This window comes from Antrostomus carolinensis, unplaced genomic scaffold, assembly GCF_000700745.2.
Source record: "Antrostomus carolinensis isolate BGI_N321 unplaced genomic scaffold, ASM70074v2 scaffold5685, whole genome shotgun sequence".
Lineage (NCBI taxonomy): Eukaryota > Metazoa > Chordata > Aves > Caprimulgiformes > Caprimulgidae > Antrostomus > Antrostomus carolinensis.
Genome location: NW_010314124.1, coordinates 16093 through 33237, shown reverse-complemented (window position 1 = coordinate 33237; position 17145 = coordinate 16093). Strand labels below are relative to the sequence as shown.

At 36.6% G+C, this 17145-nt stretch overlaps 1 protein-coding gene across 1 annotated transcript in view; it reads left to right on the top strand.

Moving 5' to 3' along the window:
* Positions 1–16156, top strand: part of NCAPG2 (non-SMC condensin II complex subunit G2) — a 51197-nt gene extending 35041 nt beyond the window's left edge. Inside the window, exons 19-27 of the mRNA XM_010167522.1 lie at positions 340–456; positions 566–709; positions 3210–3309; positions 4011–4195; positions 4961–5104; positions 7680–7783; positions 9586–9683; positions 10085–10187; positions 15975–16156. Of these exons, the coding sequence (XP_010165824.1) occupies positions 340–456; positions 566–709; positions 3210–3309; positions 4011–4195; positions 4961–5104; positions 7680–7783; positions 9586–9683; positions 10085–10187; positions 15975–16026 (1047 nt within the window). The 3' untranslated portion in view covers positions 16027–16156. The remainder of the gene's footprint in view (positions 1–339; positions 457–565; positions 710–3209; positions 3310–4010; positions 4196–4960; positions 5105–7679; positions 7784–9585; positions 9684–10084; positions 10188–15974) is intronic.
* Positions 16157–17145: the final 989 nt, after the last annotated feature.

Here is a 17145-nt window from a genome sequence, read left to right as displayed (position 1 = left end):
AACATCATATAGGTGGCAGATTTTAACCAGCTTGCCATTTTAGATGCCTCAGAATTTTTGTGATCTAGTGTTAAGCATTTTTAAGGGACCTGACTTTTGGAATGTACATGTAAGGAAAAGTCTGAAAATCAGTTATGGCATTGCAAAATGAAAGTAATTGAAAGTATGCCTGTTGGGTTTTGGGTTTTTGGTTTGGTTTGGGTTTTGTGGGGTTTTTTGTTTTCTTTTGTTTAGTGAGGGGTTTGTGGGTTTTTTTAATCTTTTTGTTTAAAGCTGTTGAAAAAAGAAAAATTTGGTAGGATTTTCTGGAAGATATAAATGTAAACCTTGATATTTCAGGAGATTCTTGACTCAATTCTGAAAGCAACTGATGCAGGTTCTGGTAGCTGCAATCAAGCAACTGGTCTAAGAGCCTTCAGCCTCTTTTGCAGGTTGAGTATTCATCTTCAGAACAAGGTATGGTTATACCTTCTCAGCATAAGCTGGAGTTACAGCTGACATCATAAGGAAATTCCAAAAGAATTGGAAAGACAATTGGTAAACTACTTCTACATTTTTTTTTCAGTTTTCTGAAGAAGGAGAAGATTACCTCTTACTTCTGAAGGAGACAGGTGCTTGGATAGAAAGTCAAGTTGTACCTTTTATGCTGTCAAGTGATCAAGAAGATGGCATTTCAAAACACAGTAATGTTTCTGAATTGATTATCCAGGTTAGAGATCTCTTATAATGTAAATCAAACTGCTGTCAATCTGAAAGGCCACGTATGTAGCAATAGTATATTGACCAACATAGTGCACTGGAGTTTTTGGAGAGCCAGCAAGTGAATGAGCTAATGAAATTCAGTCTGAGGTTACAGTTTTGTGCTTTTGCTATTCCTTTGATTACTTAAAATCACACTCCTCTTTCTTTTTAATGCTTTGAGTTTAGTTATAACCTTTATATTGTATAAATATAAAAAGATATAAATATAATTGTGCATACCCTAGCAATTAAATCAAGTAGTCAACAAGAAGAAGTCAACAATATCTTGATATCTTGTTCTTATCTGAACTTTTTTTACGTACCAGTGCTAGTGTATAGTCTCATAATATCTGCTGAAGTGAGGATGGAACATGTTTTATGTTTCACGGTTGTGAAAATGCCCACTCAAGAAATTGCTGACACAGCAGATCATGTAGCCTGGGTTTCTAACAAGTAATTCTTATCCTCAGTCTCTCATCTCCTATATTAAATAAAGGTAATGTTTACATTGTTTTATGAAACATGCATTAACATAAAGTTAACATTGTCACTGGATCTCAGTTCTGAAAAGGAGAATCACTGCAGCTGCATACAATGTGTTGAATAGCACAATAGATTACTTGAAGGACCAGGAAGGTGGTGTGATTATGAGAGAGGATTTAGATCTAATCATGTTTACTTGTTTGCTTTCTTCTTTCCTTCCTTCTTCCTTCCTTTCTTTCCTTCCTGCTTTCCCAAAAGACAAAGGTAAAATTACACCGTGAGGAATCCAGTAAGCTTCATTCTAGTGCTGAGTCCCATAAGGCCTATCTGGGGAAGTCAGCATAAACGTAGGGTGTGAGTTGCCTGGGAATTTAATAATGAGGAGGTCAGTCTTGTACTAAATCCCACTGATGCAGCCAAATGGCTTTTTGGAAAATATAAAGGAATACTAAAAGCAAACAAGTGTTGTAGTCATTCCTGGTACAGGTTTCTTGTGTGTTTTGTATGCTATTGTCTATTATCTCTGAATGAAAAATTTAGTATGCATATCATAACTCTTGTGGCTATTTTTTAGAAGTTTGGAGGCACAGAACTCAACTTTATAGAAAGACAAGACACAAAATAGGGAATCTTTACTGGCATTACTATCAATTTCCTAGCTTTGAATGCAAAATGGATATGAAACTTTGAGAAGTAATAAAATAAGCATTTGGCACCTTTAAACCCATCTGACATATTACTTGACTAGCCAGTAATGAAACACAGTAATCTTTACTAGTAGATCTTGAAGTCCATCTGCATCATTATTTCCAGAGAAGAAACTGAGGTGTAAAGACTCATGTGACTTGTCTGGAAGTCAAGAAGAGAATCCAGGCCTCTTGCCATCTCCTGTAATAAGCCACACACTTGTTAGGCAGCTCCTGTTTGCTTCTCATCTTGTATACTGTTTTTTATTGGAATGAGGTATTGATTGTGCTTCTTAATTGTTTGGAGTGTATATTTAGAAACAATGCTGGCATTAAAAGCAGACCTAGTTTGTCTCAAAATACCCATATAATATACAGGAATTACAGTCGCTTCTTTAGTACTGTTGTACATGAGAGGGGACTGAGGTGTCTCTTCTTTTTCCACTTACATTTCTCTATCACTTTCCCCTATCCCATTCTTTCTCATTTCAGTTTCACTTTTCCTTCTGTGCTTGGTCTGTTACTCAGTTTTGCACTTGCTGTTAAGGGCAGGGATTAACTGGGGAGCTGTTCTCTTTAGGCCACTGATTTATTGAGAGGGGCCTGTCCCTCTGACACAAACCCCAGTGTCATCACTGACAATGGGCCTTGCCCCTTATCTTCATTTGCCCTTCACAGAAAGTATTTGGTTATATAATGTGGGGTGGGGTTTAGCTAGTTTTGAATTTTCTGTTACATTCCCATGACATATCACTTAACTCGAGGTGTATTTTAGCATTGAGCTATGGGTCTTTTCAAATTTTGGTCAAGGGAAAGATTTGGACTAACCTGAGTCACAGTCAGTGTCCTTGAACAACCCAGCTCACGTATACATAGACTGGTTAAAAATTCTCTACTCTGCTCTGACTACACATTAGTATTATAATCTGTTTAGTATGTAAAGTGTGTATCTCTAGGGAAAAGCTCTTTTTTGTATGCTGTTTTTAATTTTGCTATTAATGATAGGTAGAGATGTCATATTCTGCTTTGGTAAACGTTAAATATCAATACTTCTGATCTGAGACTGAGTAAAAAAGAGGATTTACTGCCTTTTGAGAAAACTTTTGCTGGAGAAAAGGGCAATTAAGCATTTGGAGAACTGTTGGGAACTGCTGCTTTTCAGAGTTTACAAACTGAGTAATTCCAAGTAGATGCACCAGCTTTTGGCTAAGATTTTGTAGTTTTATTATTTTTAGGTTTTACTGGACAGTTACTTTATATAAATTTTATTTCTTTTATACTTCTGCATCTCATTTCTAGGCCTACCTGACAGTATGTAAAGATGTCATAATGGTCGGCCTTGGCAATCTCACATTTCAGGCACAGCTTTTGGATATGGGTCTTTCAGTTATACAAACAGGTACAATATTTCATACTAACATTGGCATCTCCATATATATTTATCTGACTTTTCTTATACGAGCAGAATTGTTGCTTTTAGCATTTTGGGATCTGTTTCTGAAAAAATGATGTTTACAACTTATGCTAGCTAGTAGCAATAATATGGTAAATGATCACAGCAGCTTCTTAGAAAGTTGAAAACAAGCAGAGAACAACCCAGAACCATGTCACTGTTGATAACTAATATTTCTTTCTTGCTCTTAGATTCCAGTTATTACTATATAAATCAGGGGTTTATATATGTATATAAAGTGGTTTTTAACATATATATAAAATGGTATATATATGTTGATATATGTGTGTGTATATATATATATATATATATCTCAGTATGCCTTAGAAGACAACATTGTAGCGTTATTTAAATTTAGCTCACATTTGGAAATGTCTACAGTGCAGACAGAATTAGAGCTCCATTCCTGAAGAAATCTACAATTTTAATCCCTATACTTCAAGAGTTGGAAGGAACACTGGATTTATACTTAAAATATTGATTTAACTGTATGAAAATGTCAGCTAAGTGTGCTCAGAAATGAAATGTATCTTCTACACTTGTGAAGTCTAGCTATTTATGGTATATAACTGAGTTTCATTCTAAGATTGTACCTGTAGAACATCTCATTACAATTTTTATATCGTGGTATTTATCTCTTTCTCTAGAGAGAGGTGGCTTTTGTGCTCCAGTGTTATTGTATGCTCTAAAAGAAATTATTGAAGCTTCTTTAACTGCAAATACTGAGACGGATGAAGTGGCAAATCTTTTCCATGCTGTACAGACCGTCTTCCAGAAAGCTTTAGAATGCGTGGCACGTAGACTCAAGAAACAACAGGAAGAAGGGATTCAGGTACCATATTACACTTGAAATTGCTACCTAATATGTAGATGAATCCATATTTTTATGTAAATGTGTTAGATACTTTGAGGTTATTATACGAGTTGACATCTGATTAAATTTTTTAAATTTCCTCATTACCAGTGGGGTTTTTTTGCCCATTGTTGGTCTCATCATGACAGAAAAACTAGTAAATTGAAGAACAATGCATTCTGTTACTGATGATCCTGAACTACCCACAATTGCAGATAAGATTAATAACTCATAGGTTATTAATCTTATCTGTAATTAAATGAACGTTCTCAATCCAGAACAAAGAATTTGATTATATATATTATGATCTTGGGAGGGAGGAGAAATTGTCATTATTTTATTTATTTCTTTCAGCCTGAATTATATCAGCTTCAAAATATGTATGATGTCCTAAAGTTCTTCAAAACCTCCAATCTTCACAGAAAAGTTAGCTTCCTGTATTTTACAGCAGAGGCTAGATAGTAGTGAGATGGGTGGATCACTCTGGAAAATTTGATGGTGTACTTTTCAGGACTTCTGAAAAACATTTCAGTTCTTTTTTGTTACAAGCATTGTTTTGTTTGTTTCTATCTTATGAGTAGACTTCTGAAGTATGTTGCTGACTGCCTGTCTGATCCCAGGTGACTGGAATACCCCAGTAGCTTTCAAGCTGTGATCTGTACTTCTTCACAGAGAAGCTTGATGAAATATTGCAATTTTACTGAAGCAATCTGAAAACAATGATCTGTTTTTCTTTGGTTTTAGTTGATTCACTCTATTCAAATGCCTCTTGGAGAATTTATACTTGCAGTCCAGTGCTGGCATTCATCTTGCCCAGCAGTTCACCAAGGTGTACTCTCTACTCTCCTGGCTGCTATAGTAGCAGAGATAAATTATGTGCTACAGAAGGTAAAGTTAATGCTGACTTTTTTTTTTTTTTTTAAAACACCTACTGCCTTTTAAACATTATGCTGGAACAGTAGAGCTATGTTCAGAAAGTGTGATCTTTGTACTGCAGATCAAGATTTTGTGTGTGCTGGCATGGAACAAACAGGAAATTTTATTTGCCATAATTTCATACTACAGTGCATCTACTTAGTTCACTATGTGCCTCTGACAGAAGAATTTAGAAATTAGACAGTGTTGTATATTAGTGACACGGTTTTTGAGGTGTTCTCTCTATGTGTATTTGTACTGGGTCTGGCTGGGAAGGAATTAATTTTTTTCAGTGATCCCTATCGTGCTGTGGTTTAAATCTGTGGCTAAAACACAGCTGAGTTGGGCAGGGAGAAATGTAATGAAATACAACAAGGGGAAGTGTAGAGTCTGACATCTGGGAAAGAACAACCCCATGTACCAGTATAGGCTGGGGACAGACCTGTTGGAGAGCAGTGTAGGGGAAAGGGATCTGGGAGTCCTGGTGGACAGCAGGATGACCATGAGCCAGCACTGTGCCCTCGTGGCCAGGAAGGCCAATGGCATCCTGGGGTGCATTAGAAGGGGTGTGGTTAGTAGGTCAAGAGAGGTTCTCCTCCCCCTCTACTCTGCCCTGGTGAGGCCACATCTGGAACACTGTGTCCAGTTCTGGGCCCCACAGTTCAAGGACAGGGAACTTCTTGAGAGAGTCCAGCACGGAGCCACGAAGATGATTATGGGAGTGGAGCATCTCCCTGATGAGAAAAGGCTGAGGGAGCTGGGTCTCTTTAGCTTGGAGAAGACTGAGGCATGACCTCATTAACGTATAGAAATATGTAAATGGTGAGTGTCATGAGGATGGAGCCAGGCTCTTCTCAGTGATGTCCACTGGTAGGACAAGGGGCAATGGGTGCAAGCTGCAGCATAGGAGGTTCCATGTAAACATAAGGAAAGACTTTTTCACTGTGAGAGTGACAGGACACTGGAACAGGCTGCCCAGAGAGGCTGTGGAGTCTCGTTCTCTGACGACATTCAAAATCCGTGTGGTACATTCCTGTGTGACCTACTGTAGGTGATCCTGCTTTGGCAGGGGGGTTGGACTAGATGATCTTTCGAGGTCCCTTCCAATCCCTAACATTCTGGGATTCTGTGAGGGCACACCAGTTAGTTTTGGCTACTGCTGAGCAGTGCTTGCAGAGCATCAAGGTTTTCTCTCTTCCCTCCATCTCCTGCTCTAAAAAAAAAGTGAGCAGGCTGCAGGTGGATGAGAAGTTGAGAGGGGTCACAACTGAGACTGTTGACCCAAACTGATCAAAGACATATTCTGTTACAATACAATGTTGTGCTCAACAATAAAAGCCCAGGGAAAGGAGGAGGGAGAGAGGTTGTTCTAAACCCACCTCATTTCATCTTACCCAGCATTAGGGAATTTAAGAAGTGAACCACTCTCTGAAAGATTCCAGTTCCCTATTCTTGGAACTGTCCCATAAGGTTCTGTAATCCTGTTCCAAACCAGGCTGATGTCTTGCTTGGCACTGATCACTTAAGCATTTTCTGCTTCTGTACAGATCCATTTCTCATACCACATCTGTTTTTTTGTTCCTCTGTTTTTTGTCTGGAGGATTTCCAATCTGATCTGAGTTTCTTTGGAAAGCAAAGAAAGAAACTCTGATACTGAAAAGAATATATAGATAGAGGTTATTGTATGTGTTAAAAGTCCAAGGAACCATTACTGTCCTTGAAGGAGAAGGTCACCATTCCCAATACATGTTGCTGGTGCTTGTAGTGTTAGGAGCAAATATGACTAGTAAGATTGGAAGCTTTGAGATCTAGCAAGGAAGAGCAGAGGTTCTTTAGAAGGGGCTGTACTCTTACTGTGGTTGCTAAATAAGTCAGAAACTGCAACAATGCCAGAGATTTACTTGAAAATATTAATGTATCAGCTGAGGGACTGTGGGATGAGATCATGGTCTTTACAGATGCTGCAGTGTAAAAGTTTATGGTCTTGAATCATGCTGCAGATCCATACTCATGGATTATGAATGTTCATTGCAGTAAGTCATCTGAGCTAGGGGTTTCCCTGCCCCCAGGTTATTGTACTAGTAAATAAAAACTTAGTTCTAGCTAAATACTTACCATGCTGTTCAGAACCAAAAAGATCGACACAGAGAATCAGGAAATCACGGTCACCTGAGTTATTTTTAGAAATTACGTATGTGCACTTAAACTTGGAGACGCAAAGGCTACTCATTTGTGTTTAGTAGGCTGTGCCTTTATGAATAGTAACCAACAACGCAGTTAAATGAAACTTCTGTTCAGAACAACTATGGAGAATATTTGCCTTGATACAAATACTTTTTATTTATTTTAGTTTTAGCCTTTCTAATTTAAATTTGTTTTGTTTACTTGGACACAACACTATTGGATTAAAGAACATCTGCATGTTTCTTCTAATTGTTTAAGGATAGGTCTTGGTTAGTGTAATTATTGAAACAGAGATTTGTTTTGATGTTTTCTGCATACATATATTTCTTGATCTATAACAGTTGTTGACTTTTGTCTTTTTTAGGCTTCCAGTGAAAGAGACTTAACTATACCAAAGACTATTTCAGATCTTCCTCCTCTTTCAAACAGTTTAATGGCCATAATTATGAAGTCAGTTAATGTTGTCAGGTAAATGTTTTTATGTTAATTTGTCCAAGGTTGTTGCTAGTAAGGAACAGTTTATTTGTGTCAATAAAGTTTTAATTTCTAATTTCAAATAAACTTTGAGGAACTAGATGCTTACTAAATTTACCTGCACTACTTAATAATCCCTTTCTCTTGACATACTGCTTGTAGGAATTGATTGAGGGAGTTGGTTCCAATTTTTTTACTGCTTCTAAGGGTGCTTCTTATTTACAATGCTGTCCATCTAAATGAATTCTTTAATCATACAACTTGGCTTGCTTCTTTCATAAGATACTTACAAACATGAATCCCCTCAATATAGAGGTATTTAGATGAGACAAAATATTTACCAGAAATAGCATTAATCCTTTAATTGCAGTGAATTTCATTATCTTCCTTTGCTTAGTTTTTTTGTATTCAGTTTTTATTTACATGACTGTACACACCAGAGTTATTTTGAATGATCAAGGGGCTAATGTGTATTCCTTAGAAATCCTGTCATTCTCCATGACTTATCACAACTAACTTCTATTCTTAACTTCCTCATCCGACAGGCACAGAATAACTGTCTGCTGTCATGAGGTTTTTGTTTTTCTTCTCACTCCTTCTCGAGTTCTAGCTGAACTTGTGAAACAAAGGATTCCAGAGAGTCCAGCAATAGACTTCCTAATCCAAATCTTGTTCTTCTATGAGGCAGCAGCTGTCCATCAAGGTGCTCTCTTTTGGTGAAGCAATTATTTTACACACCTCTTTTGAAAAGAGGTGCAGAAATTCAATGAAGTCCTCTGAAACTTTTTCTTGTAGTGATTAAGGAGAATCTTGTCCATTCTTGACAGAGAAAACTGCTAGTTTGGACCAGATTGTTTCTATATAAGTACTTTGATAAAGATGTATCTGTCTTCTAGTATTCATATTTTGCTGCAAAGAAAATCTAAGTGAGGAGATAATTTACATGTGGTTCCACTGGTGCCTCAGGACTGAGACTACTTTTAAGGCTGTTGTCTTTTATTAACCAGTATTGATAGGCCATAACCAGTAAATCATTCAATATCCCAGAAATAATCATCTTTCCATGCCAAAGCTAAAGCCTTTGCAGAATCTGATGTGAGCTTCTGTTCTGTGAACACACAAGATATATGTTAAGATACATATAGCATTAGTTTTTATCACAGAATTTACAATGAACAGTTGTTTTGAGTCTGTTAGTCTGTCCATACTTTCAATATCTAAAATGTAGTTTGGAAGTGTTTTGGGGCTATATTTAGTTATAAATGTTCTTCACTGTTTTGTAATTGGAAATCTATCTATTTTAATTTTTATGAGATACGCCTTTTAAACTGAAGTGTTAATTAAACTCGTTTCCAATCAGGCTACAAGTAGTGGTAGTTTTAAGGGCACAAGTAGTTACTAACAATTCATTGGAGTCATAGAATGTATTTTTTTAAACTTCAGTAGAAATTGAAGTTAGAGATTTCAATACAAATTACTCAAATTCCAGTAGAACCAGTAGTTTTTTCACAGATCGATTTTCCCCAAATAGTCCACGAGCTCTTAATTTCTCTTAACAGTTACTTATTCTGTGTACAAGCTTTATTTTCTTCCCAAGCAATTTACCATTCTGCTAACTCAGATATTCTCAGTTCCAGAAGCAGCATGAAGTCTTCAGTTACCCAAGAACCACTGCTTTGTCCCGCATGTATCTTTGAAGCTGTGGTGGCAGGGCAGCATAATCACAAACCTGTGTTCTGTTCTGTTTTGAAAAAAACCCATGATTTATACCATATTTTTGCTTTACTTTTCCTTAGGTCATTTTTAAATGAATTAATGGAATGCATTCTCTCTGAAGAAATTGAAGGGATTTTTAGTCTAACAGCTACTGTCTGCATTGTGATTATAATTAAAGGTCAGTCAAACAATTTTTGTTTATTTTTTTATGTGCTACATTTTGAAAGCTGAGTTCGTATACAATTCAACAGGCATTTTTCCTCATCCTGTTAAGTTACCATTTTTCTACAGGATTTAACATTATATCACATGTAAATTATGTTGTTAAGCTTTGGACTTTCAGTCTTTGTGTAGTGAGTTTGAAAATACAACTGTTTGTGAACTCATAGGGTCCATCTCTTTTTCTGATTTGCTGAAATACACAGTAATTAATCAAGGACAGTGAAAGTCTAATTTAATATCTAATCTTTCATTAAATGATCTTTCATGTTAAAAAAATATTTGATGAAAATATGCAGGGGTTTTTTTGATAAATCATTATTTTTGTCCAACTTTTCATCATAAGCTTATTTCAAATAGGTAAGCACAAAACTTCACTTCTAAAGGATATTGCAACTGTCCTTCAAAAGAAGCTGATAACATGCAAGGATACTGCCACGGAAGAATGTAGTAGCACTGGAAGGTAAATGTGCTGTGGGAAATGAACACTAACTAACCTATTCTATACCTTCTCTGCAATAATTGGCTGTGTTTTGTACTTAAATCATAAAGTTAGAGCATTCTGAACAATTGCAAGGTTTAAAATAGTGGGTAGAACAATTGTGAGCCCAGCACAGTATTAAATTTTCTGCCCATACATTTGCTGTGATTGAAATCTTTACATATTTACTTTGGTTTTTTGCATTTAATTTGAATGTGTTATGACTTGATCCTGTATTTTACAGGATTTGGTCCTGAAAATCAGTTCTGTTAGCAGCTGGTGTAGAACAAAGCAAGTGGTCTGTTTACTGTTTCTTATTACGAGGAAATTTTTCTCCCACATTTTGGTATTAAACATATGAATCCACACTTATGCAGATGGTAAAAATTTAACTGAATATAACAATGACTTTAAGACCTTTCCACAAGTGATTTTATTTTCTCTTTTTGGGGATTTTGCTGCCATATCTGATTGACTTTTAGATTTTTTGGGATAAGTTTCTTGGAAGTGATTGGCAACATTACGTTTTCAATCATTACAATTTCAGACCTGCCTAAGGTAGACGATTGTGATGCATGCTTTAGCCTTAAATGTCTCAAACTTGCTTAAGTCTAAAAATCTGTTAACATTTGATTTCTGCTTATTGTTGTTGAACTGCCCATGGAATTAGAAAACATGCAAAGTAGACATTAAAAAGCACAAACAGAATATGAAGAAAAAAGACTGTAGTGATGGACGTTCATCCAACAATACTGAGAAAATTATTAATTCACCACAGTGGCCGGAACATGCAGAGGCCCTTGCATTCTTTAATTCTTCAAACTGATGATCCTTACTATTTCATCAAGCAATGGATGTGGAGTAGACAGACTTTAAAACAAAACAAAACAAACTCTCTCCACAACCTCAGGGAGGTTGTGGAGTCTCCTTCTCTGGAGACATTCAAGACCCGCCTGGACGCCTTCCTGTGTAATTTCGTTTAGGTTCCTGCTTTGGCAGGGGGATTGGACTGGATGATCTTTCGAGGTCCCTTCCAATCCCCAACATTCTGTGATTCTGTGATTTTACTTAAGTTTCTTGCATGGTCCTTCAGACTTAAGCACCCTTCCACAGCACCAGCATACTCTTCTGGTGGATCACCAGCCTGAGGCATTTTGTTCTCTGGCATTGTAATGACTAAGCATAGTCCTTTGGCAGCTTTGCTATGACTGAACTGATGTCACTGATTTTAAAGTCAATACTAAAGTTCTGAGATGCTACTAAATAAGAGGAGGCCACATGAGCTATACCCCTTCCCTATTATGATACTTAAAATCCTTAGAGTTTGCACTTGAGTTGTAGCAAGAAGCTCAACTGCACTAAGTGTTCTGGCAGTGGTAGAACTAGGGCTGTACAGTAAATATTCATTTGGAATTGGTTCAGAAGTGCAGAAGGTAAATTGGATTTTTCCAGGGGGAAAAAAAAAAAAAAAGCTTGATATTTGGGACCATACAATAGAGTAGCTGTGTGGTTGCTAACAAAATATGCATTCATTCATTTAAATCTGCTCCTATATCACAGCCAAAAAGGTATTATGCAACTCTCTTTAAATAGATATATAATCTTAAGAACAAGACGAGAAAGTGTTACAATATATACAAGCCATTTCAGTTATGTACCATCACAAATGAGATTTTTTTTTTTTTTTTTTATGGAAAAAATCCCCACAAAAACCAGTGCACCCTTCACTTCTATTTCGTGTCTGACAAAAGAAAATAGTAAACAGAAATTTTGCTGTCAAGACTTTGAGAGTTTCCACAGAGGACACTGTGCTCATGTAAAATAAAATTGATAAAGAACCAAAAAATATTTTATTTTAAAAAAATATCACTACATAATTGGATTTTTAACACTCAGAGTGACTGCTACCTGGGTAGATTGTTTTAATTAGTTGCTTGGCTGTGAACAAATTTATTTTGGTTTGGACCTAACTTAGAAACAAAACCAAAGAAAAATAAACAAAACCCAATTTTTTCTTCCCATGAAATCATTTAACGTTGGGTTGCCAAGTGTTCTACTAGAATATTTTTTAAAATAATAATAATGATCTGGAAAAGAAAGGCGAGCAGCAGAGTATCATGATTCAGTTTGGACTTCTTTTAATCAAGCCAGTGGAAAAGGCTGAGACATTAAAGCAAATCTTAACATGATTAAATAAATAGGCACATTAAAATGAATAATTGGTGCCATCTGAGTGCACTACTGACTATAAATTTCAGTAAGAACACAGATAATTGCTTTATGAATCTACATGATCATCTCTGCCCAGTGAACAGGGACAAATCAACCTAGAAGTTGGGGCAGATGAAGAGCATAAGGTACTACACAGTATTTTAATTTCATGATATATGAATGGCTACCTTTGTATAATACAACACCAAGAGATAGTTTTAGATAAAATTAAAATATTAGGAATACAAACATGATGATAAGTATTTTTTAAAAGGATCAGAATTGCAATATGACAACAAAACTCAGAAGCTATCACACAGCTTTGCAGAATTTGGGAGGATTCATATTTGTACAGGTAGGTTGGGGATTTTTTCTCTCCAGAAAAGTAAAAGAATTCACGCTGAAAAAAGGTTAGGAGGAAGTTCTTCAGTGGTTAGATTTTGCTTGACTAATTTACAGCATGTTTGCACTTTCTCAGATAGACGTAATGTTGGACCAGGCTAGGCCTCTAGTTAGTGTCTTCTGACATGCCATTTTTAGTGCTCTGGTACTGGTGTGCTAATGTGGAACTAAAATGTGATTATATACAGTCTGAAATGTGCCCTGGTGTTTGTAAACTATTTTATCATCCTATTCCTCTTACCAAACCCCCAAATTTTAGTTACAGTATGCTGCAAGCTAGATCTTTGATCATTAATTTGATCACAATCTTATAACACACAGGGCTGCACTGATGCGTGCTAAAATATATTACTGGTTTTTTAACTCATTCTTAATAGTATTATTGCTTTTTCCTTCTGAATGCATTATCTCATAACTCCTTGAGGTATTATTTTATTTAATACCCAGGAAATAGTGACATTCTTTAATTTCCCAAAAGACTTCGCGTTCTGTGCCAGCATCTTAAATTTAGACTTAGAAGTAATCTATTACATATTAGCAAAGAGAGAAAAAAGTAAAAATGCTGTCTGGTGTAGTAATTAAAGTGCTGCCCTTAAACAACAAGGAATTGTTGCACTAATTCAGAAGCAAAACTTTTTGTTGTAATTTAGTCTTCCCTCTTCAGCTGAATTAGCAGTTTAAGATGGCCCTGTGGGTCTATTATTTCAAAAATGCTGTACAGTGCACTTAAAAATTCTGGACAACATATTGTATATTGAGAGAATTTCCTCAAGAGTAATGGCACACACATTAGTTTAGTTTATAAAATGCAAATCTTTATGCCTAGCAAAACAATGCAAATAAAGCTGTCAATGCAGTGATTTAGAAGCTAGAGAGAAATGTTCCATGCTCTATAAAAGTAAATGTGCTATAGAATAATACCTTTGACTTAATATTTTGTATTTACTTTAATTAATATTTTGATATATGTGTATTAGAATTTAAATTTAGCTAATGGCTGTGCTGAAAGATATTTCTGCAGTAATATCACTTAGCTAGCTTCCTAAATTCTTCATTGCCATCTCACTGCATCTGTAAATAATGATTTTTGAATTGTTTTGCAATATAACTTTGTGAATGAATTGCCTGCCACCCATCTAAAAGTTCACTAGAAAGGCACCTGGTAAAACTGACTCAAATTTGAATGTTTGGGGATGTGTACAGCTATTCCAGATGACAGCTTGTTGTCCAATGTGCTGCTAGTACATGGTCCAATGTTAAAAATATATTCTTTTATTAGCCTTAAATTCTAATTAAATAAAATTTATGCAAAGTAACATTGTGATTAAAACCACAATACTTAACAGATTATACTAATTTTATTGTACACTATAATGCTAGCTTGTTTTGACAGCTAAATTCCATCATGACTTAAAGGATATAGCACTATAAAGAGGAGCATGTGACACACCCATTGCAGTCTGAATTCAGGGAGCCCTGACATCCAGTATACTGCTGTGAAAATGCAGACGTGCCTCTTTAATTTGAGGTCTTGGTCTGGGTCTCATGATGAATGCCCTAACTCGTCACGGTTAATGACTGACTAATCTTGCTTCTTTGGGGCATCAGTCTAAGATAATAACAATAAAAATATGGAGAAAAAAAACGCTTGAGAGACACAGGTGACAGAATCTCTTACAAAAGTAACATGAAGGATAAAGTTTATAGTGGTTAACAGTGAAATAGTTTTAAAAGGAGAACAAAGTGCCCATTTTTGTCTTCTGAGGATATTTTAGAGCAGTGTTAAGTTGCATGAGAATGTAACTACAAAGGCTAGATGAGTGATTATGTCAAGGAATGCAAGAAAATCATAGAACGGTTTGGGTTGGAAGGGATCTTCAAAGGTCACCTAGTCCAACTCAACTCAGTAATGAGCAGGGGCATCCTCAACTACATCAGGTTGCTCAGAGCCCCATCACCTGACCTTGAATGTTTCCAGGGACAGAGCATCTACCACCTCTGGGAAACCTGTGCCAGTGTTTCACCACCTGCATTGTAAAAAATTTTTTCCTTATATCTAGTCTAAATCTACCCTGTTTTAGTTTAAAACCATTACCTCTTGTCCTGTTGCTAACGGCCCTGCTAAAAAGTTTGTCCTCATCTTCATTCTAGGCTCACTTTTATTGAAAGGCTGTGATAAGGTCTCCCTGGAGCCTTCTCTTCTCCAGGATGAACAACCCCAACTCTCTCAGCCTTTCTTCATAGGAGAGGTGTTCGTTTCATCCCTCTGATAATTTTTGTAGCCTCCTCTGGACCCACTCCAACAGGTCCATGTCTTTCCTGTGCTGAGGACTCCAAAGCTGGGTGCAGTACTGCAGGTGGGGGTCTCACCAGAGCAGAGTTGAGGGGCAGAATCACCTCCCTGGACCTGCTGGCCACACTGCTTGTGACGCAGCCCAGGATACAGTTGGCCTTCTGGGCTGCAAGCGCACATTGCCAGCTCATGTCCAGCTTTTCATCCACCAGTACCCCCAAGTCCTCTGCAGGGCTGATCTCAATCATAATAATCTCAAAATAAAAAGGGCCTTCCAAATGGAAAATTCAGAGCAGACCTTTGAGATTGTTTAGGGAGTAATGTGAGACAAAAGAGTCAGAAAGGGACTAAGAGAAGGAGGCAGCTGCTAATAAGGATAAGATAGAAAGCTCAGGATAGGAAAAATTTGCCACAGGTGAGGAGAAAAATGAAGAAGAAAGAAGAATGAGGGAGAAAGGAAGAAAGTAAAAGAAAGAGAAGTGGCCTTAGTATGAATTATTGGTAAAGGATTTGATATGTTTGAAAAAAGAGTAGAAGTGCTATGAAGAAAACAAGTGGGGTTTTTAAATAGATGATGAAATATTAGAAAATGTGCTTGCATTGACATAGTAATTTAAACTGGCTTGCTGTAGATTACACTATAGCTAGAGATGATCAGCAGAAAAATGGAAAAGTTGAAAGAAAAAAAAACCCCAGCTATTTAAAAAGTAATTTGTAAAGGCATCTTTAATACTTAAACTAATATGGAATAACTTGTCAAAGAAATCATGCGGGGTAGCTATGCTCTGAGAATCAAATAGTCAAGGATTGATTTAGCATTTAGCATATCTAATCCTGTTATGCGTTGGTTTATGCCATTTCAGAATCCTGTATGAATCATCTCTGAAAATTTTGGATGAATTTTTGAATCCTTGACCATGCGGAAGCTTTTGCCATGAAAGGAAGGAAGATGTATTGTTTTTTAAAAAAATATTATCTTGTAAACTTATTAACAGTTAAAGTTTGTTTTCTGTTATTCTGTACATTTGAAGCAGGCAAAATGTATAAAAGTGTGTATAGAAATCATGTAAAAGTAAAGATTTTTTCAAACAGCTGTAAAGAGGTTATTCTGTATGAAAATGTCTTATTTGGGGGGGATGTAAAATCAGTATATTTTATAAAGCAAATAATAATTGTACTTTATATACTTTGAGATTGAGGTAGCATGTAACCTCAGTCCCTGGGAATTCCTAGAGGTTATGAAAATTAATGTGACTCTGAGACATGTGAAGGACAAAATGGTGATTGACAACAGCCATCATTAATTCACCGGGGCAAACTCTGTCTAACCAACCTGTTTTCCCTCCCTTTTGTGGAAGAAGAGAGTGCAGAGAATGTCATCTTTCCTGTCCTTAGTGAAGACTTTTAAGCAGGCTTGTATAGTATCCATCCTTACAGCCAAATTGGAGAGAGGTGGACTGGATGGGTGCACTTAGAAGGTGGGTGGGAAACTGGCTGGACCATCAGACTTGAAGAATAATGATGCTATAAAGTCAGATTGAAAGCTAATTACTGGTGGCATTCCTCAGGGCCGATCCTGTTGCCAGTAGCATTTTAACGTTTTTAGTAAGAGCTTGGGCGATGGGATGAAATGCAACCTCAGTCTTTTGGTAAATGACACCAACTTGGGAGCAGTGGTTGACACACCACAGGGTTGTTTCACTCAATGAGATCCTGACAAGCTGGACTTAAGGATCAACAACTCTCATGATGTTCAACAAAGACACATGTTCTACCTGTAATGGACTAATCCTGTATACCTGCATAGGCAAGTGCAGAAGGGTGATCTTGCTGTCTTCACCTGCCTGGATGAGGAATAAGAAAAGACCTAAAAGACTTTTCTCAGAGGTACATATGAAGAGAATATGAGACAACAGAAACAACTTGCAGCAAGAAAAATTCTTGCTGGACATGAGAAAAAAAAAAAAGTCATTACGAGAGTGAATTGAAACTGGAAATGGAACAGGAACAGTTGCTCAGAAAGGCTGTGGAACA